This window comes from Pipra filicauda, unplaced genomic scaffold, assembly GCF_003945595.2.
Source record: "Pipra filicauda isolate LSUMZ 115617 unplaced genomic scaffold, ASM394559v2 scaffold11_size5308982_pilon, whole genome shotgun sequence".
Classification (NCBI taxonomy): Eukaryota; Metazoa; Chordata; class Aves; order Passeriformes; family Pipridae; genus Pipra; species Pipra filicauda.
Window position 1 is genome coordinate 4,042,662 of NW_024103652.1, and position 21,909 is coordinate 4,064,570.

A 21,909-nucleotide genomic window follows, 5' to 3' on the forward strand; every position below is an offset into this window, starting at 1 on the left:
TACCCTTAAGGAAGCCTAAATGGAACAACTTAATACAGAGGGAGAATAGCACTACACAGAATTTCTCATATCTTAATCTCATCTTTTTCAATTTTCTTCCCAATGTAGCCATTTGGTATTTATTAGATACACTGCATAATACATGGTACTCCTCTGTAGCATAGTTTCCAGATTCTTTATTTCTGAGTAGTGAAGAAAATGTTAATTCCCAGGTCTCCTAAGGTTCTTTTTAGACAACTCAGTGATTTTAGCCAATGTAAAGAAATTGACAACAAATTAATGATAGGTTACAAAAATTCACAGAAAGCATTCAATATTGCAAGTTCAGACAGGAAGAAAAATCCAAAATATTCTTAGAAAAAGAAGCAAAATTAAGAAAAAAACAAATTAATTTACTGAAACTAAAATGCAAAGTTACATTTATCCATGTTGCAGTACTTAACGCTTTTTGCTGATAAACAGAGCATGGAAGAATCCATGTCATATAGATCTTAGTGTTGTTCAAAACATACTTATTTGAGTTAATCGAACTGCAATTGCTCAAAATGATGTTTGCTCTTTCCATACTAATGGTTCTTCTTTAGTGTCTAGATGTAGCTGAAAACATATGCTTTAGACCAACACTTCAAGACTGCAAACCAAGACAAAATCTTTTTGAAAGAAAATGTATTTTGGCAATTTGACAAACCTTCAGTGACTGGCTGAAGTTTAGAAGATCTCTCTGAGTCTGGAGAATGCAGTGGTTCTGGTTCTTTTAAGCTTTCTAAATGCATAAAAGGATCGTAATCCATACATGCCAGATCAGAAAGGCTTAGAGGAAAATATTTAGGGTTGCTAAAACATTGAGACCCATAGACACATCCATGCAGAACCTAGAACAAAACCAGAAGTTCATTACATTACCTACTGAAATTCCTACTTGATAGTTTTATAAGAAATTAAGTTTATTTTTATTTACATTTTTTAAATTGATTTGTTAGAATCAGGTAGGTAGGACCAAAAGTCAGAAAATTTTAGATGCTTAATGTTTACAGAAACAAACCTTGGTCTGCAAAGAAAATTCTTAAAAGAGTGTCTACACCAAAGTGGAATTTAACAATAAAGAAACAAAACTCGTAACAAATCATTAAGCTACTTTTTAGATCTTCTATCTTCTTTAATTACATATGCCAGGTCTAAGCTGCTAGAGCTTTTAATCCCCTTCCCTTGAAAAAAGAAAAAAAAACCCTATCTTTCTTCTGTATTCCTAAAGACAGTAATAATAACTTAGTGCTTTTTGCTTTGCTGATTGCTAACTGAAATTTCTTGGTATATAAGTTCCATTCTTTTGTCTTATGTATAGCTAGTCTTCTACAATACGAGCATCTGCAATCAATATGATATACAAAAAAAAGTCTTGGTTAAACATCCAAAATGTAAAATAAAATCATCAATTCCAAATATACCAAAGGTCAAGCTGTTACAGTGAAATGTACAAGAACTGAGCCAGCACTCCACATTTCAGCAGTTGAATGGCAGTCAGCTTACAGAAAACTTTTGACTTTATTTCCATGAAAACTGACACTACGTCCATAGTAGTAAGTACAAAGCTAGTAAAGAAACATGTACCTTATATATACAGTTAAGAACGGATCTTTCAGTCTTATCATTTTCTGCTCCTGTAGCATGAAGAGGCTGCAGCAAAGTCTTTAATGGCAAGGCCATTATCCAATCCAATAAGCACAGAAGTAAAGAAACCACCAACTGGAACAAACACTTTCAATTACAAATCAATTAAACCAGCACCTGTTACTTCACATTTATCACTTTATTTTACTTCTCCGTTCTGCTTTCTTTTTCAATTCACTAGAGTCAACCTTCTGCAGTAATGGCAGGTCATGCTTGTTTAACCACTGTATGTTCGAAACTTATGTCATCAGTAAAAACTTTGGCTACTGAGGTGTTTAACAAAGACCATCCATTCAACAATTTCTCATCACGGTAAGACTGTGAGCAGATACTATACAGATAGATAAGACGATACTCTCGGTTTTCAAAATTGATTTGTAGGGTGCTATTTTTAAATTGAGAGATAACACAGGTCCAAATTAAGGCTGATGCGCCACTGTGCACATAAATTTCACTGTAAAGTGAATCACGGATTACACAAAATGGAACTAATTCATCTGCATTTAATGCTTTATAAATAACACAGAATTTCCTTCACAACATATCAGTAATGTTATGCAGCACCAGGTGTCATCTGAAACAAATCCAACTAACTTGAGTAGGCTACTCAGTCAGCAAAAGAATCAACTCCCTCTCAGGGATGGTCTTAAAGACTGTAGAACAGAATTAGATTAAGACACACCAAATCCACACCAAATTATTAATAACTTACTGACTTCCAATAATTATTTTGAATTTTTAAAACTTAGCCGTGGAAGAGAAAACAACTCAGACAAATAGCTGCAAGATTCTCTAAAATATTTACCAAGTTAAATAGAAGTCTTTCAAAGAAAATCCACTTACTTACTAAAAAAATGACACAAACATAACACTCATTTCACATTATGCATTACAAGTTTGCTTTTCGGAAACACCTAATGATCAAGGGCTGAGTCTTTTTATATTAAACCAATTTTTAAGAAACCCGTTAGGACTACATTTGTCAAAATAGGTATGACAATTTTTTATATGGTATTTGATGTACAATGATCAACATTAGTTCACGTGGAAACTGTCAACTATGGGAAGCATCCCTAAGCGGAAAAGTGGCAGCCTGGCATATGACTGTAGTCTACAACAGCCCCTGACTTTTTGCAAACAGACGAGAGGTGAAACAGAGCTCTGGAGGCCAAAATGAGCAACAGATGAACTCCAGCTCCTGTGAGAATGGTAGCCCAGAATGACGGAGCTGTCAGCAACGAACTGAACCAAAGTGCCCAAATTTAAATGACCATTGAGTCCCACAGCCCCAGAGCAAAGCCAAATAATTCAGAAGAGACACAGCTTTCAGGAGGCAGAAAGTACTAATGTGAGTACCAGATAAAGAAAGATCTCAGCAAGGGGACTCACACCCATTGAAAACACAAACAGTAATCATTTTGAAGGATGATGATAATCAAATTCACTTGAACACTACAGGCTATCTTTCTTAAGAACATACATACTATGGAAACACCAAAAAATCTTAACCTTGTAAATGTTTTGCAATGTACTCTCTACAAGTTGAGAGTATATTTCCCCTATAAGACAAGTTTGAACATTCTGCATTAATTTGCTTGTAAGTTCATCGAGGATAAGGAAAAAGGAGACTTTCTAATTACTGAAAACAATCAATCTTGATTAATTTTAAATGCATATTTTCCCACCAGAACTCCACTTGGATAAACAATATTGCTGTAATTCTAGGATGACTATATATACTGTATTATATGTAAAAAGCCTAATCCCTGATTTAAAACAGCTTTAATTTTGAAACAAAGTTTTGTCATGCACCTTTGTAATTAAACTGACATATTAAAAAGAAATGAAAAATACTCACCCTCTTGTCCTGTTCATAAGAAGAAGCTTCTGTACTGGGTAGTAGATGTGTAATAGTTGCTATCAGAATCTGGGGGAACAGATCATATTTCTTTTAAAATATAACCTAAATATTAAAATTTAAAATAATTTTTTAAGCAGGTAAATGTGACATGATACTAGATTCATGGTTAAATTCTATTAAAGTTATTTTGAGACAAATTACAGTATTCTTTTCCAATTTTTTTAAATAAAAAAAACTTTTAACTGAGTTTTGCAGAAGACATTGAAGGAATATGTTCTGCTTGACTGACGTCAGTGCATTAAGGACAATGAAATTACACAGCTACTCCAAATATTCAGATAAGAAGAGAACCCGATTCCACACACTCATAGGGTGCAGGAAGGAATCTGACGCTGGTTTGTGTATGGGGCTGTGTTCCATTATTTCTTAGAACTGTTGGAATTCGTATACACCCTGTTTTCACTTGATCAAAAATATGATTGCAGAGGACCAGAAGAAATGCTTGCTATACCTCTTAAGAAGCTTTCACATGACTCCCTTTCCAGTTACCTGGAGATCTCTGTCTTTTCTGTGGTTTGGACTTACAGAGGCCATAATCTATTTCCTTGTTATGGGAAGTATATACAAAATAATTATTTTTGCTTTAAACTGAAACTCTTTAACGGATATGAAAAATATAATTCCAGATCCATATTTTAAGTAATCACTTTCTCACTAAACTTAAATAAACATATTTGAAGATATTTAATATTAAAAAACCTTGGACTTTATTGACAACATTCTCATGTAATTTTTTCTCTGAGAAAAAACAGGCATGATACAAGCACATTACATGTTAGTATCAGAGTCAGGAAGTAAGTATGCTGCAAATCCCTACTGCTAGTGTTAAGTAAGATTATGTTTATACTAATTAAATATTTTGTGAAATGCAATTGTCAGTATTTTAATTTCAGGGAAATATACTTTACTGTTTCCTTTAAAATAATTAAAAATTTCAAGTTTACAAAAATTGCTTACTTGAATAATCCGTAAAGGTGAATCAGCTTGATACAGTTGAAGTCTATGTACATAATGTATCAGCATGTTCAGCATACTGCAGGCAACTTGGGCTACTGTTTTATTTGGAAACTAGAAAAGAGAACACAGCACAGCAACGATGATGAAATGATTTCATGTAAGAGTACATTAGGTGGTAGGGTGGTCACCAATTTCAGTAACAGTTTTATAAATATAGTTCCTTAAGTACTTATTTACCAGGGGAAAGAGTTAAATTTCAGAAAACTTAAAAGGAATTATTTACTCATAAACAAATGTTAGCAGCTAACATGAAAGGTTTGGGGCAGACAACCAGTGAGTTGCATACAATGAGGAAAAGGGGAGAGGAGTCTCCTAACTAACTTCAGACTGGTTAGTACAATATCATGAAGCCAGGAAGAAAGAATTCATTTCGTGTTAACTTAATGCTTTTTAATATTAATGAATCACTGCAAAAAAACCCAAAGATTCAATTCTGAAATCAGAGGTCTTTGCTGAGAACCAAGGCAAGTGAAGAGCCACATACCCAAAATGCAGCCCATAGTACTGAATGCGAGACTAACTTTTCTGCTGTTTGCTAGCAACTGCTGTGTCCAGTGCTTGTTTGAATGGACATGAATGCACCTTGGCTTCTGTGCTTAAACCTGCTTTTCTCTGTTATCATTTAAAGGCAGGGGAATGTTGCTTCACTGGAGCCTACCTTCCACAGTTACAGTGCTGATCAAAGCAGAAGGGAATGCATTTGTACAATTAATTCCCAGCCTTAGGAGGAGATGTACACTCTGTTCCACACTCTCAAGTGGGAAAACAAAGAGATTAAAAGATGGGGATATGTTTCCCCAAATTGTTAATGCACAGGACATGTAACTGAGGTTTCTACTTTCATTGCGCTTGCTTTAAAACATTAAACTGTACAGCAAACGACATGGACAAAGTTAATTTTACAAGTAAATTCCTGCATTATTAAAAAAGTAGTTTACTTGTTTTAATCTCACTTTATTCAGCAGTGAAGCTGTCACAGGTATGTGCTGCAAGGTGGCTGTTTACCTCTGAACTCAGAAAGGGGCAATTATGCTGCAAAAATACTTAGATTTAATTTCTTGGCTTTGTAGACTGTTTTCTTACTCAGTCCAGTTCTATTAACCCTTCAGAGAAGGATACATCTCGCAGACCTTAAAAAAAAATAAATCTTAAAGAAAGCTGAAATGCCTGGGCAATGAAGCCTGAGCAGAAAATTAAAGACTTCAGAATAAAATTTTTGAATGGCAAAAAATTAAAGGTGGAAAATACACTGGAAGAATACTCTGTTCTGGGTCAGCTTCTTATCAAAGCAGAGCTATCCATTTTTACATTTAAAAGAAATGGTACAAGCATAAAGAAAAGTATGGTGTATGGAGCTTTAATTAACGCTTTTTATGGTATCTATATAAGCATAAAGAAAGACTATGAATGGCTCTTGTAAGTCATCCACAGAGACAGAAACCAGAGTACACAATGGGTAGTTAATTCTTATTCTGACTTTCCCTGTTTCTCAGTGGAAGCAGTTTCATGTTATTGTCAGCTTTTAATTAACAACATAGCGAACACCTCACATCTGCAAGTCTTCCCAGAGCTTATGACAAGTACACCATTATTTTTTATCCCTCATGAGACAGCCTCTCTTTATGCTGTGAAAGTACTCTGAAAGAGCACAGTAAGCAGGGTATAGATTCTAATGCTCAAGCTTGAGTGACAACCAGAAAAAAATTAAATAAAACTGAAAGCATAACAATTTGATTACAGAACTTGAGATCAAATCCAGATTGCTGAAAACATCCTTAAAAGCTTGCAGGAAACCCCCGAAGTCACTGGAGAAGACAAATGGAGTGGACAAACTGGAGTAGCTTAATACAGAGCATCCAGATGACTGAATGTAAGAAAAAATTACCTGAGAAAGAGACCTAGAGACTTTCCAGAGTCATTGAATAATCAGCCATTCACCACTTAAAAACAGGAACCATTTAGTTTTTTAATTTTTACAGTTTTTTTTAAAGAAGCTCATCAGGCTCTAAAATGAAGATGAACGCATGAATGATTTGTAAGGCTGGTTTACGCAGCCCTTCTGTTCTTTGGTTGAAAAGAATTTTATTTTTTTTAATTTAAGAAAGGAATAAAAGTCAGTGGAGACATAAATTTCACATTAAGATGAAGGGTATAAAGTAATGAATATGAATAAATTTAAAACCTAATCGTGTGCACTCAAGTTTTATTATTCATGGGAAGAGCATCAGGCAAGAAGTTCTGATCAAGAATATGGGGATTGGCTGAAACAGATCAAACTCTTCATCTGCTTCAGAAAGCTGTCAATATATCACACTTCAAAAGAATGTTGTCCTGGTTTCAGCTAGGATAGAGTTAATTTCTTCTCAGTAGCTGTTACAGTGCTCTATTTTGGATTTGGAATGAGGAGGATGTTGATAACACAGTGGTGTTTTGGTTTTTGCCAAGTCCTGTTTATCCTAAGTCAAGGGCTTTTTCTTGTCTCATGCTCTGCCAGTGAGGAGGTATGCAAAAGAAACTGGGAAGGGTGACTTGAACTGGCCAAACGGGTATTACACAGTATGAAACATCATGCCCAGTACCTAAACTGGAGGGAATGTAGTGGGTTTCTGTGGCTGTGTTTTGGTAGCGGGAGGGGGCTACAGGGGTGGCTTCTGCTAGAAGCTTTCAATACTCTCTCTCTCACAATATCCTTCTGGACAAAATGTCCAGCACGCAGTTGGATAAACACATCAAGTGGTAGGTGAGCAACTGGCTCATGGTTTGAGCACAGAGGGTAATAGTGAATGGGGTAACATCAGACTGGTGACCTGTCACTAGTGGGGTTCCACAGGGCTCTATCTTGGGCCCTGTGCTCTTCAACATCTTCCTAAATGACCTGGATGCTGGACTAGAAGAGATACCAAGCAAGTTTGCAGATGACACAAAACTGGGAGGAGCTGTTGACTCTCTCAAAGGCAGGGAGGCCCTGCAGAGTGATCTCAACAAATTAGAGGACTGGGCAATCCCCAACCATATGAAGTTTAACAAGGGAAACTGCTGGATTCTGCACCTGGGATGGGGCAAGCCTGGATGTTTGTACAAACTGAGGGATGAGATGCTGGAAAGCAGTGCCATGGAAAGGGACCTGAGGGTCCTGGATGACAAGAAGTTGAATATGAGTCAGCAGTGCCCTGGCAGCCAGGAGGGCCAACTGTGTCCTAGGGAGCATCGGGCAAAGCATCACCAGACAGTCAAGGGAGGGGATTGTCCCGCTCTGCTCTGCACTGAGGAGACCTCACCTTGAATACTGTGTGCAGTTCTGGGTGCCACAATATAAGAAAGACATTAAGTTCTTAGAGAGCATCCAAAGGAGGGCAATGAAGATGGTGAAGGGCCTCAAGGGGAAGCTGTATGAGGAGTGGCTGAGTTCACTTGGTCTGTTCAGCCTGGAGGAGGCTGAGGTGAGATCTCATTGCAGTCTACAACTTCTTCATGAGGGTAAGAGGAGGGACAGACACTGATCTCTTCTCTGTGGTGACCAGTGACAGGACCTGAGGGAATGGCCTGAAGTTGTGTCAGGGGAGGTTTAGGTTGGATATTAGAAAATGGTTCTTCACCTAGAGGGTGGTTGGGCACTGGAACAGGCTTCCCAGGGAAGTGGTCGTAGCACCAAGCCTGACAGAGTTTGAGAAGCATTTGGACAATGCTCTTGGGCACACAGTGTGACTCTTGGGGGATGGTCCTGTGCAGGGCCAGAAGTTGAACTGGATGATCCTTGTGGGTCCCTTCCATCTCAGCATATTCTGTGATAAGAATTCACTACTTTTATATTTAGTAGTGAAACTGTGTACACAGTTTTTGAAAAGCTGCTTGATGGGGTTGGGGGGAAAGGTGTTAATGAACTGGCACTTGCCCATTGCTTAACTCTGAGGATTTTTCTCAGAAGGGTAGTCTTACCATACTGTTCATCTCCACAACAGTCTATTGCTTTCTGGACATTAAATCATGAGTTTAACCTTGTCCATACTTGCAAATAATGTACGTTTAGCTCTCATTCAACTAAGCTTGTACAACACAATTTTGTGATGTATCTACAGCATGTTTAAGAGAAGCATAACAAAATCATGAGATGCAGGGGTCTGGATGGCTGGTTAGGATCCTTTGTGCTCAGACTTCAGCAGAGGTTAATGCAGACACAGCAGTATTGCCACATTGCTGGGAGAAGCACTAGCTATATCCAAAGCAAGCTGCTGAACTGCAGCTCTGAATATGCTTCCGGTATTCCAAAAACAGGAATATAATTGCTGCTAACATTTCTATTCAATGTTATTTGCTCAACTGAACTTATCAGTAAGTTGGACTAGGACTAAAGCTCTCTATCCATTCATTTCTCCTGAAAATAAGAAAATAATCTATTCTGGAAGTTCAAACCTCTGACTACTTGGTAGCCAGGAGATTGCTTGGGTAACAAATTAGAGGTAATTTGTTTCTCCCATGACATATTTATGAACTTTTCATTTTACTATTAAACTCAATTGGGAATGTATGCCACTGCTCAGAACAGGAAAAAAGCCAACATGCTTTGGATGTTTTAGCCAACACAAAGCAAAACAAAGTAGAAATATAAAAATCTTTGTTCTCCCATTCAAGAAGTAATTTATGTTTTACGTAAATGAGATAGAAATAATTATGTAAAAATGAGATATGTATACATCAAAAAAAAAGAAGAGAAATCGCTATGAATTTCAGGATTAAAAATAGTTCAAGTGTTGATAAATTGCAGAAGCAAGATGAAAACATCATTTGCCCAATATCAAACCTGCACAGAAACTTGATAAAATGCAAGAGTTAAGGGATATTAAAAAACAAGGGGAAAACCCTGAAAGAGAGTATTAGTGGAGCTGCAAAGAATGAGTGTGACTTTGCAAAACAGGAAATTGCAACTTAGAGTCTAATACTAAAAGCCCTGCAGCTACCTATTTTAGATGTAGACTCAAAACCTGCATCACGAGATGTGATGAGCTGATCTGCTAAGATATTTTTCAGATTACCATTGCTTAAAAGAAAGTAATAGTCCCCAACATCTGACAGAAGTCATGTATAATGGGTGTACTCCAATTTTTATCAATGTGTATATATACAAAGAGTAGACTACTTATTGAATTTTGATGCAAAGAGCACATAGAAAGGTTCTGAAAATAAATGGAAATAAATTGAAAATATTTGAAAACTTGAAGCTATTTCTCACAAACATGCAAATTTGCAAAATGCTAAAAAATGACATGTTTTTACAAATATTACTCTATAAAACAAGAACAAATACGAAAAAGATGTAAAATAGTAGGAAAACAAAAACACTTATCCAGAAAAAAAAAGCCAAAAGAGTCCAGCTCCTGGAATAAGTACAGAAAAGCACTGCCACAGCAAATGAAACATCCTCCAGTGCCTTCCAGGCATGCAGCATAAGTACTGTACATTTCTTTCTAAATATCTAGGCAGGACTAAGAAACAATACTGCGTAACGCAGGGACTCTCAAACTCAGAAGTGAACATGCACAGAATGTCGTGAGCCTATGGGCATAATGGGATTTGGCTGGTGGGGGCAAGAAGAGAGCAGGTGAGCAAGGAGCACAAGAAGCTTTGGAAAACTGCTTGGCCTTTGCACTTGCCACCTTCCCACTTTCTTTCCTGGTCCCCTCTTACACTGGATGCTCTGTTCAGTCAGTAGCCAAAGAGTACAAGGCAGCAACTTGGCTTGGGACAGACTTTCTGCATACATGGTAGATGGCTCCCAAAACTGGGATTCCTTCCAATATCCCCTCTACCATGACCTCTTCCTTTTGCAAAGTGGCAACAGAATGCACCACAGAGGTTTTAAGAGTACTGGTAGCCCAGGATGCCAATTAGTCAGGATGTGAGTAACTTGGACAACCACGGCTGGCCTAGGCAGAAAACACAAATGCTGCAGAAGGAAAAACTCCAACACTTTTGCAGTCCAGTGTCTTTGTATGGTTCTCTGCTGGGTGTATATGGCTAGGTTTTGGTAACGGAGAAGCTACAGGGGATTCTCTGTGAGAAAAGGCTAGGGACTGCCCCATGCCAGAAAAAGCAGGTTCCAGCCAGCTCTGCAATGGACCCACCAAAGAACAGCTGAGCCCATCTGCCAAGTATGTGGCGACTTTGTGAAAACATATTTAAGAAAGGGTAAATATGCCACACAGGCACAGAATGGAAAACCAAAAAAAAAAAAAAAAGAAAGGAATGACAAACAGTAGGCAAACACAAAGGTCAGAGAAGGAGGAGGGGGATGAGGTGCTCCAGATGCTAGAGCAGAGATTTCCCTGCAGCCTATGGAAAAGACTATGCCAAAGGAGATCCACACTGGAGCATCCCGCACTGCAGCATTGGATATTTCTTGAGAGTTGTCTGTGGGCAGTCCACAGACAGTCTACACAGAAGGAGGCTTATCCTGAAGGACTGCAGCCAGTGAAAGGAGGGAGGAAGAAGTAGTAGATAGTAACTGTTGTGTACTGACCATAACTCCTCATTTCTCATCTGCTCTGTACTACTTGGGGGTAGAGGGAGGCAGAGGAGTTGGAAACGAAGGAGTGAAGCTGAAAGGGAGGGCTGGGAAAGGTGACATTTTAAATTCTGTCTTTGCTTCTCACTGCTGAAATTATTTTAACTAGCAATAAATTAAGTTAACTTCCCTAACTCAAATCTGTTTTGCCCATGATGGTAGCTGGTAAGCAATCTCCCTGCCTTCATCTTGACCCATAAGATTTTTCATGCTGTTTTGTCCCTGTCCTGTTGTGGAGGGGTAATGAGTGAGTGGAGGGGTGAAAGTTTGGCCCTTACTTAAGGTTAATCCACCACAGGCTCCTGGATCTGGTTACAAACAGATGCAGAAAACCCTAGTGGAAGTTTGGGTCCCGGATGTGGGAAGGGGTATAACTGGACAAAGCCAGACAGAGACAGTAGTGCTTTTACTGAAATCTGAATTGCAAGGATTATTAAAGGAAGATGGGGTGATGGACAAACTACTATGGCCCAAAGTGTAGAGGTTAAAGTGGCTAATTATGTATATTAAGATAAAGATCCACTATCTTATCTCCCAGCACACCTTTCCCTCCAAACTTAAAGAAGGGTAAAGAACTCTTGACAGTTCAGAGACCCATTAATTGAACTGAATTCACTCTTTTGTAAGGATTGCAAATGAGACCAAAATAAGGATGCTAAAATGTGATCATGACTTTGAAAAGACAAAATATCTTTACACATCAAGTCAATATACATTGTAAAAGTTTAAGTCTCTCACCTTTAAAGAAACACAAATCACATTCAATGCTTCCTTGATCTGAGGATGATGTGATTCATGAACGAGTTCCTCACAGATCCAAATACCAAGGCTGCAAAGCGCAACACATCTGTAGAACAACATTGGAGGACAAGTGTTGAGAAACATTCTACAAGAATGTGCAATTTTTATGATTTATTATGCCTTGCTAAAGACATATAACAACAAATATGTTTTTAGTATTTCCAAAAGAACTACACAAAAACCTTTACAGTGCTGTAACTTCTATAAAAATGAGCAAAAAATCTGAAGTACCCTGGTGAAGGCAGAGGAAAGGACAGAGGAAGCATCCTTCTGAGTAACTGAAAAATCCAAAAAGATATCAAGAACTCCTGCATCTCTATGTGCTTTTTTGATTAAAACTATTACCTGAAATCAATGCATGAGAAATTCTTATATTTTCTTAAGACAAAGTAAAAATTGTGGTGGAAGGTTCCTCTGTTCCAACATAAGAGTTGTTCGTATTTATTTAGAGCTTCTGAGACACAGAGACAAGAGAGGGAAATGTTACGTGTTCATAGATGTTTACATTGTTTTCGATTGACAATAAATACGGATGAATAGAGGAGGGGTAAATGAATGCTATAGACAGTATACATACTGTGATTAAGTACTTCAACTTCTGTTGTTTCTTCATTTAAATCAGGAAATAGAAGTGTAAAGGTAAAGGCTATTTAGGTATATGTGTTCAAATCATATGGATGAAATTTGTTCAGAAATGTTAAGGAGTTAGCTTAAGCCATCTCAGTCATTAGTAATTATCTTCTAGAACACAGTATGCAAATATTTTAGGAAAAATTTAAGAATTCAAAATCCTCTGGATAAAATTAGAAAGCAATCCAAAATCAACAAGATGAAAGCCAGTCATGTAAACTGCAAACCATTACACCTGGGAGGGAAAAATCATAGGCTAGAATAGGAACAGAAGTGGCTATGAAGCCTGTGCTGCAGAAAAAGGGTTTTAAGGCTACACAGAATCATGAAAATGCTTACAGGTAGCAAAATTACATACAGGAATCAATTCTACATGGTAGTGTAAAACCACCCTGTTTTGTACATTGCCACTGAGAGAATAACTGCAAGGAAAAAAGTGATAAAAATAATAAACAACTTTGGGAAATATTGCATATGGAGGAAAAGTTGAAGGGCATACTGAGTATAGATCACAATTAAGAAAGGAAACGGTTAGAAATCTTATGATGTGCAGTAAGACACATAAAAATTTAATTTCCACTAGAAAAGATTATTCCTATATACTGGTCATAAATCCAACCTGACTGTAAAAATTAAATAAGTATTGGAATAATCTAAGATCTTTGTAATTTTCTTCTTAGAGAAAATTTTCAGGACAATTTACTACTACAAGCTTCTACTGCAAGCTACTTCCAGGAATGTTTTAAACACACTCCAGCCTCAGAGGATGTGGAGCAATCTACACTTCTGCCATGTCCATAGTATGTGTTTCAATTCTTTCTGACAAAAAGAAAATAAGAATATATTTAACAATAACTGTAGACAGTTTGTGTAAAGTGACTCAAAAAAAAATCTTTAGTATACAGAGGAGTAGACAATTCTAAGTCTGTGTTACTATTTAAGTTTTCTTCATGCTACTGAGAACCATTCCACATCCAGTGATATACTGATGTAGAGTCTGGGAGGTTTCTACTAAGAATGCCAGTTTTGTTATCATTATTCAGAATAGTCTGAAAAACTGTATAATAATGCGGTCATAATATTATCATTAAAGAATCACAGCCTGTTAAGGCTGTGATTGCTGAGCACAAGCAGAAGAAGTCCATCAACCTGTCACTTCTTTTTCAGACTGTTAGCAGCAGGAGAGGTATTTGATTAATACAGTTCTTATTCTTTAGAGATGGAGATCTGAGAGTAGAACATATTTCAGACAAGTGACTTCCCTGAAGACTAGTTGGGTCAAAACACAAAACACTGAGCCTCTGTGGAAGTGATAAAAACCAGAGATTTACAGCTTGGGTATATATATGCATATAATATATATAATGTCTCAGACTTACTATAGATACACAAAGCTTGTGTATCTATGTTCCAAGTACCAGCTATGTACCTATGTTCTCTCCTAGGAAATTGCAAAGACAATTAAGCCTCTACTAGTGGCTGAGCTGATGTAGCAAAATTGTAATGCAGATCCTAAAGACAACCTCAGCGTGTGACCCCTATGAATTCTGTACTGCTGTAAAACATGGTATCAGAGAAGTTATTACCAAAAAGGACCGTGGATAAATGGCCACTGAGGAGTAAGGCAGTCAGGCTTCAGAAGCTGTGGTAACATCATTATCCCTCCAATGAAGACAAACTCTTCTGTCTCTCAGAAGAAGGTGAGGGGCAGAGGTAACCCAAAGAGACATTGGGCATCTATTCCTTTTCAATCTTAATTTAATGCTATTACATACAGTGGTCCAACTCTGTATTTTGGGGGCAGCATAAACTCAGCATTCTGAAAGGCTGTGCATGCACATATGCTCTGCGGCTATACACACACCCTCATAGCCAGACAGGATATGGGGATGCGCAGGATGTTCTCTTCCTCTTCCCAGTCACACTGCCAGAACTGAAGATGCCCATACAGTGTGCCTCAGTGCCACAGGATCAGAAACAATATTATGAACCAAGTGGATTTAAATCACTTTTTTCAAAAGCAAAATGGAGAGTGTTATGCTTTTCAGAAATCAGTTTTGTAAAGAACAGGAAAAATGAAATTAACATGATCTCAGAACATTCCCTCCTTCCCCTGTGTTGAAAGATATTATCAGATCAAGTGAAGAAACAGGTGGGCTGATGAAAACCGCTCTTGATTTTCCAGCAAAATATTTAAAGGTTCAATAAGCTGATCTTTCCAGGCTTGTAGTTTTTCAGGTATGTAGTTTTAGTATTTTTAAGTGACAATATATATTAGTTGGACATATATATACATTCTTCCCAAACATGTAAGGTACACAAGTATGTTCTTCCTTGGTAGGTGTTACAGACTCCTGTTCCAATCCCATAGGCAGGACTCTAAGTGAAAGCCTCTGAGGATGGGTAAGGAGGAACAAAATCCTAAACAGATTAAGAAATAGAAAACCGATACCTATCCTCTCTGAAGTCCCCTACTTGATGAAGATGCTTAGGTTTAAGCATCAGAGCAACCATTCCCAGTTTAATGTTTAGCTCAATATTTTCTGCTTCTTGTCCATACCATAAAAAAAAAAAAAGCTCCTTTACATTGTATTGTTTCTGTCTGTTTTTCAAATTAAATCATGTGGTCCAATAAAAAAATAACTATACCTTCCCCTTATAAATAGTCTTGTCTTCAATGAAAGTAAAAAATGCCTCTGTGGTATGGAAAATCCTCGAGCTGAACACCAGGGTAGGCTGCGAAAGCATACAGCTTATTCTCTTACCCATATTTACACTCTTTCCTATCAACCACTATCAGAGAAAGGATATTGGATTAGACCAGCCCAGTCTATTCTTTTAATATCTCTATTACAAACAATTTCAAATTCACATGGTGGATCATAGTTTTATGGTGAAGAAAATCATTAATAAAATGCACACAAACTTTTACTTTAAGATTTCAAATATATCCACCTCAAAACAGTCCATTAAAGAAAAAAATCTATTAATTTAGAAGCTCTTTTTATATGACCTACCGCGCAGGACCAGACGGCTCCTCTCTTGCTGAACTTAACACAGTTTTAATTATGAGTTCCTAAAACAAAGTGGAAAACACTCATTGATTTACCCATAACTCCATAACATGAAGCATCAGAAAATCAGAATTTTATTATAGTGCACACAGGCATGTTGCTTAGCTAAGTCTCTAGGATCTGGTCAGATGAATTGTTTGCTTACTACTACTCCAAACTTCTAGTCTGTCCCAGATGCTCATTATTGTGCTACCCCAAGAATATCCCACAAGTTTCTGTTCTAATTTCTGCTGATGAACCATTTATCCAATTTTTGTCAAAACATTTCCACAAAATATCAAGGGTAAAAAAACCAATAAGGGACTCCTTGAAGCTAGCTTCTGTGAATAGTGCTGATGGATATGAGAGAAAGAATCTACTACTTCCAGATTTAAACAAGCATTTTTAAAAAATTTAAATAATTTTAAAAGTATTTGCAACTAGTTGCAGAATAAATGACTACAGCGCCTTAAAGAATGATGTCAAGAAGAATTTGACTCAATTGCAGTGTAATGTCCCTAAAGCTGTAGGTTGCCCTCAATACAGTTCAAATAAACAGCCATTATATAATAGAAATAAGAAAGAATTCAAAATCAGTCTCCAGTGGGGGAGCAAGGTATAAAGCAACTCTCAAGTCATCATTTCTCCCTAAATTGAAACAGTTTCAAAACCTTAAGGGGAGCCTTTCTTAGACTGAGCTCTGTGCAGTTTCAGTATACTGGCATACTAGCCAAGGCTGTTTCATGATATACAGGGTAAGGTCACCATTAATCTTTGCCTTTTGGCTAACTTTTATACACATTGATGTACAGAGAAGTTTTCTAAAGCTCCTAGGAACACAGGCAGATCTCACCAGTTGTGAACTCTCAATAAATTAAATAACGAATCTTAAGCCTCTCAAACTTCAGTCTCAGCTGATTAAAACTGAGACCCGCAAATAGCCCTAATGAGAGTAGGCTTGAAAGGGTGAGATAACACATAATTTCCTTTTATAAACATAAGAAAACAGTTTATTATTAACTTAATAGTAATTCTAAAGTATGTTTAGCAGTATAAAGTTGGACAAGATTTTATGAGATCTTGAGTCTTATAATCTATTTGAAATTATTTCTCAAAAATTTTAGGGTCTTAAAATTTTAGTTAGTATTTTCTGGAAAAACACCATATTAAACATATACTAGCTGAATACTAGCAAAATATTCTTAAAATTCCTACCTTAACATCCGTAAAGTGAGACACAGCAATGTCAGGAATATTTGGGTGAAGAGCTGGTAGTTCACGATATAAATTGGGAAAACAAACTAGAGATCCTAAAAGAACCTGTGCTTCAACTCTTGGTGCCTAAAATAAGAAAAAAAGGTGGGGAGAAATATATATATTCTTACTGCAATCAGGAAGCTGACATTTCTAGCTGCCTTAAAAGAGAACAATAGCTGAAACTCTGTTTAGCTGTTTCCTTTCTGCTGCAAATTCTGCAGAGTTAGTAAACCACAGCCCCTTGGTTTGCTACTCATGCACACTCCATGATCCCATTTTCAAAGACAGTCAAAAGGAAGCAAAGGAATTGTTAGGACTACAGAGAAATGACTGAGCTGCTAACTAGGCTCAGGTCTTAGGTTCAGCTAATTGAACAAGACGTGGAAAATTACCAGATGTGACAGGAAACAGAAAAGGTTACAGTGTAAGAAGCTGACAGAGGCTTCAGATAGCACCTTGAGGGAGGCTGCATTCCATAGCTGATTAGAGGGGAAATGATGGGATAAACAGTCAAAACTCACAGACAGTTGGAGGGAACTATTGGGAAGCTTTGAGAGAGTACAATCATGCAAGGTCAACAGCACATAGGTAATCATATCAGTATTACTATATAAGGCTGAATCTGCCTGAGTAACAATATCACAAGTACATTCAAATAGTGCAAACACTAGCAGATTTGAGTTTTCAAGCCTAATCATGAAGGTCATTGCATAGCAGAGATATGGAGGAATAAATACTGTTTTAAAATGAAATCTTGGTCAAAATGGACATTTACTTTAAAATATGCTAAAGCACAGAAAAATGGCAGTCACAATTCTGAGAACTCTGAAGTAAAAGAAGATTTTCTGCTTCAACAGTAATTTTTGCATTCTTCACATATTTTCTGGATAGGACTTGCATGTGTAGTGTTCCAGAATAAATCACTGACATTATCTGTATTTGAAAACCATTACACTGAATACTGAGATCAAGTTAACACCCCAGTCAAGTTGAAATACTGTTCAGTTTTCTCTCAAATTCTTCCCACTCATCTACAGATGAGAATTAACTGATGAATACTTACATTGAGGAATGACGAAGCAGCCACTCTTCCTGCTGCTACAATGAAATCCATAATAAGCATGGTAGCACCAGGCAGACCAAGTGAAAAGAACTGGGGAGAGCAGTGCTTAATGATTGTATTGACAATATCCTTGCAGAGGAAAAAGGGGAAAAAAGGAAGAGTATCAACATGAATCAATATGAAAAATGAAGAAAAAAAGGCAAGTATTTATCAAGGGTAGAAAGTAAAAATGCAAGAAATCAAATTCATTGTGGCCATTAAGATGCTTATTACTGAGTGAAGAGTTAGCACAAAAAGATAAATTCCTTAAGTATACTCATATTAATGTAAGCAGACTGTGGTATACTTTATAGGTCAATTTAATCTTGGACAATAGTTCATATCTTATATTAATTTACATTTAGCTTTTAAGATTTCTATAACTGATTAACCATCCATTTAAGTATGTACCAAAGAGATATAGTGAGATAACCAGCTATTATACCTTCTTAAAAACATGCTTAATCCTCTCCAATAAGTATTACCTGACTATAGTTGACAAAAAGATATTAGCCTCTTACGTATATCCATATGGAACCAAAATATAAAGAAAGAAAGATAATAAAGTGTTTTATAAGATTGCCTGTATGTAGTTATTCAACACAGAATATTGTGTTCTTGTAGACTTAGTGAAGCACTTTTAAAAATTTCTGTACATGATGCAATTTCTTCAAAAGTACTGGAAAAGTATAAAATTATTAAAAACCATCCCAAGTTCACAGATATGCCAAAAAAACACCCCTTTTTTCTCCTCTGAATAATTCTTCACTAGCAGTAATATCCAACTAAATGGCAGTATGTTATAGGAAGATCTGCTGTCCAGCAAGAAAAGCAGCACAAACTGGTTTTTAGAGGACAGAAACTGGACATCGGTCCTATCCATAGCCATCTGTGGAATAATTTTGGACTAATTCTATTTTGCCCAGCTAATGAAAAAACAATTGTTTGAACCTTTGATCTCACTATGCCTATAACCACTCCTCAAAGAAGTTCTCAAATTCAACATTTTCACACTTCTGATGCAAAGCTTTAAGAGAAGTGTTTAAGTCATCCAATATTTTCATACTTGTTAACATTAAAACTTATGAAAAAGATCTCCTCCCACTGATTAGATCTGCTCAGTACATCTCAGTTTGCTGGTTGCTATTCTTGCTGTAGAAACAAAGCCCTACAATGCAGTGAGCACAATTTACTAGCTAAACTCTTGCATCAGGGAGCAAGTAAGAACAGTAGACTTTAGAGAGATCTGCTTCCTTCTCTTTCTTGCATACTTCAATCTGTAACATATAATCAATGAAAATGAGAAAGTACATTTTCTGCCTTCATATTTGCTTGAAATGGACTACAAAAAAAGGATTTCTGATTACAACCAAGGACATGAAGACCATTTATCAAATATTTCTTTTTAGAAAAGTATCAACAGCATAACTATTTTAAAAAAACATTAAATTACTCAGCTGAAAATCCACTGAGTACTTTTGAGAAAATAATTTTATTTTCAGTTATTTATATTACCTTGAACTTCACACTTAAACTTACTTGATCAACATGAAGAAGTCCACAGTGCATTATATTGTAGAAATGAGTTAAAAAATCCCTGTTTGGAGAAACATCTTGTCTTCGTTTCATTGTCTTACAAATAAGTTTATAAGCATGTAGTTTTCCTTGTTTGTATTTATCAGTCAGCATTGTTGCCTACAATTTCAGAAAAATATTTATTGTTCAAAAATTTCAAAATTGCATTAAACACTCCTCTGCACCTACATTAACTTCCATTTCTGTTTCATAGTTTAGTGCTCAAATTTACCTTGAATAGCCATGGTGTTAGAATTCTCAGTGGTGGAATTAAAACTGGGGGACATGGTGATGTTAGGTTATCTGTTGAAATACCAAGATTGTCTCTTATCTGCAATTATTAAGAACAAAACAAAAAGAGAATTATTAAAGGGAAATATATAAGGTGTTGGCTTTTTCCTTTTGAAAATCCTGCCCTAACAGGTCAGGTCAGAGAAAAGGTTCAGCTCTTTTACCTTGGCCAGATTCTGCCACAGTTCACACAGGTAATCAAAAACCTGGGCATGAATCTCTGGATCCATGATGCTGTTGACATCTCCCAAAATTCCTAGCATTCGCCTCCACATCACAGTAGCAACATCGGCATGCCATCCTGTAAGTGTTCCCCCAGCCATCACACTGCAACATTCTGAGGGGAATTCACTAGTTTCTGTAACAGAAGAAAAAAAGTATAGTGAGATATAACTCCAGAAAAAGAAAAGTTCTGATGTAACTTTTACATACATAGTCTTCCTAAAACCAAAAGATCAGGCTTTTAGAGTAAGCAATCTTTTACCCATTCAGCCACCTCAACACCGCATATGTTAAATTCTATGTCTATTACAAACTCTGTAGAGGAAAAATTGTCCTGTTTCTTATATTCTTTCCATAAATAACATTTAAGGTCACTTCTGGAGCTCTAATACAGATCAGATGGACCCAGCAAGGCCACTCTCCTTTATTAAGTGTTGCCTTACATTCTTTGGAGTCAATGAATCTCCAGAACTTCACTTGCCTGCTTTCAAGTAAAATTATGTTTCAACTTTACATTTTCCCCAATAAAACACAAAGACTACTTTCCTTAGAATCTACTAGGAATGTATTTTATTGCAAATTGAAGGGAAAGGTGATAGCAAACCTGTCTCTAGCTGCTGTCCTTTAAGCAGTAAACACATCAGTGGAGAGGCAACATTCAGTAACCTAGCACCACAGCCTAACACTCACCTAGCTCCCCACACAGATGATTGATCTAGACTGTCCATACAAGGAAACCTTCAATAGATTATGATGGCTCACGTCTGCTCAGATCACACTTAATTATCTAAAGAGCCAAAAGAAACTAGCTATTGAGTCACAGTTTTAAAGCAGCAGGCATTCAGAATCTTCTTCCACCCCCTCAGGTGGATTTTCAAAACACTTTAGCAACAGAATTTGCTGGGATATTCTGGAAATTTCGTAGCTCCCACAGGCAAACCAAATCAAACTTAAATCTGAATTCAGCCTAATCACATAACCTCATCTTTTGAACATCTGGACCACTGTGGAGAGACTCTAATTCGTTTCTAGGCTGTAGATTCCAAAGTACAAAGCAAAAGGATATTTCTGTTCATCAGTAAGCTACTTAAAGAAAAGGGTCTGAAATATATGTCAGACACTCTTCTATTTCCATGAGACCACATATGGGAGAAACATGTACATTGTATTTACAAAGTAAATGTATCTCAGAATTCAATAGCTAAGACAGTTGATGTAATTACAAATTTGTTTAAATATCAAAGGGAAAAAACCCAAACTTTCAAGAAGAAATGATAACATTACTTTAAAATTATGTCTTATTATTTGTTCATCAATAAAACAATCCATGGCAGGGCCACACACTAGATTTAGCTGCCACGATTCTAAGCAACTAAAAGAACAATTATAAATGTGTGGACTATTTATCCACATCTAATAATTCTAATGAAATGCAGGATAAAATGCAAAAGGTCTTGCTTTGCTTTTAAAAGAATTCACTGAAATTAAATATTTTTTAAGTGCAGATGAAATAGCTTTGTACAGGATTGTTTACAACTGCTGTGATATTAGTCACATATACTACTTCTCTATATTGCACTAGAAAGAAAGAAAGAACGGGTTTGTATTTTTTATTCCAGATATTGCCTAGGTCATCTGGCGTCTGTAAAACAGAGTGGTGGAGCTTCTCATCCAGCTGCAGATCCTTCTGCTCAATATGATCTGCATGAAGAGTGGCAGGAGAGGGTGTCTGTGATCGGGATCCAAGAGCAGATTGGATTGGAGAAGCACTTTCAGAGCCTGTAAATGCAATTTTTAACAGTTACCTTAAAAG

The 21,909-nt window shown here is 36.7% G+C and overlaps 1 protein-coding gene across 19 annotated transcripts in view; it reads right to left on the minus strand.

Annotated features, from left to right (window-relative positions):
- Positions 1-21,909, minus strand: part of RALGAPA1 (Ral GTPase activating protein catalytic subunit alpha 1) — a 142,620-nt gene that overhangs the window by 62,327 nt on the left and 58,384 nt on the right. For 16 of the 19 annotated variants that reach the window (XM_027726887.2, XM_027726880.2, XM_027726877.2 and 13 more), the window contains 12 exons: positions 21,723-21,875; positions 20,039-20,232; positions 19,816-19,914; positions 19,548-19,703; positions 17,970-18,098; positions 16,865-16,990; positions 15,614-15,672; positions 11,904-12,012; positions 4,547-4,657; positions 3,527-3,595; positions 1,609-1,743; positions 689-872 (listed from right to left, as the gene is read on the minus strand). In XM_027726887.2, the coding sequence (XP_027582688.1) occupies positions 689-872; positions 1,609-1,743; positions 3,527-3,595; positions 4,547-4,657; positions 11,904-12,012; positions 15,614-15,672; positions 16,865-16,990; positions 17,970-18,098; positions 19,548-19,703; positions 19,816-19,914; positions 20,039-20,232; positions 21,723-21,875 (1,524 nt within the window). The remainder of the gene's footprint in view (positions 1-688; positions 873-1,608; positions 1,744-3,526; positions 3,596-4,546; positions 4,658-11,903; positions 12,013-15,613; positions 15,673-16,864; positions 16,991-17,969; positions 18,099-19,547; positions 19,704-19,815; positions 19,915-20,038; positions 20,233-21,722; positions 21,876-21,909) is intronic. The other 3 variants (XM_039386686.1, XM_039386673.1, XM_039386701.1) reach the window with 1 other exon arrangement.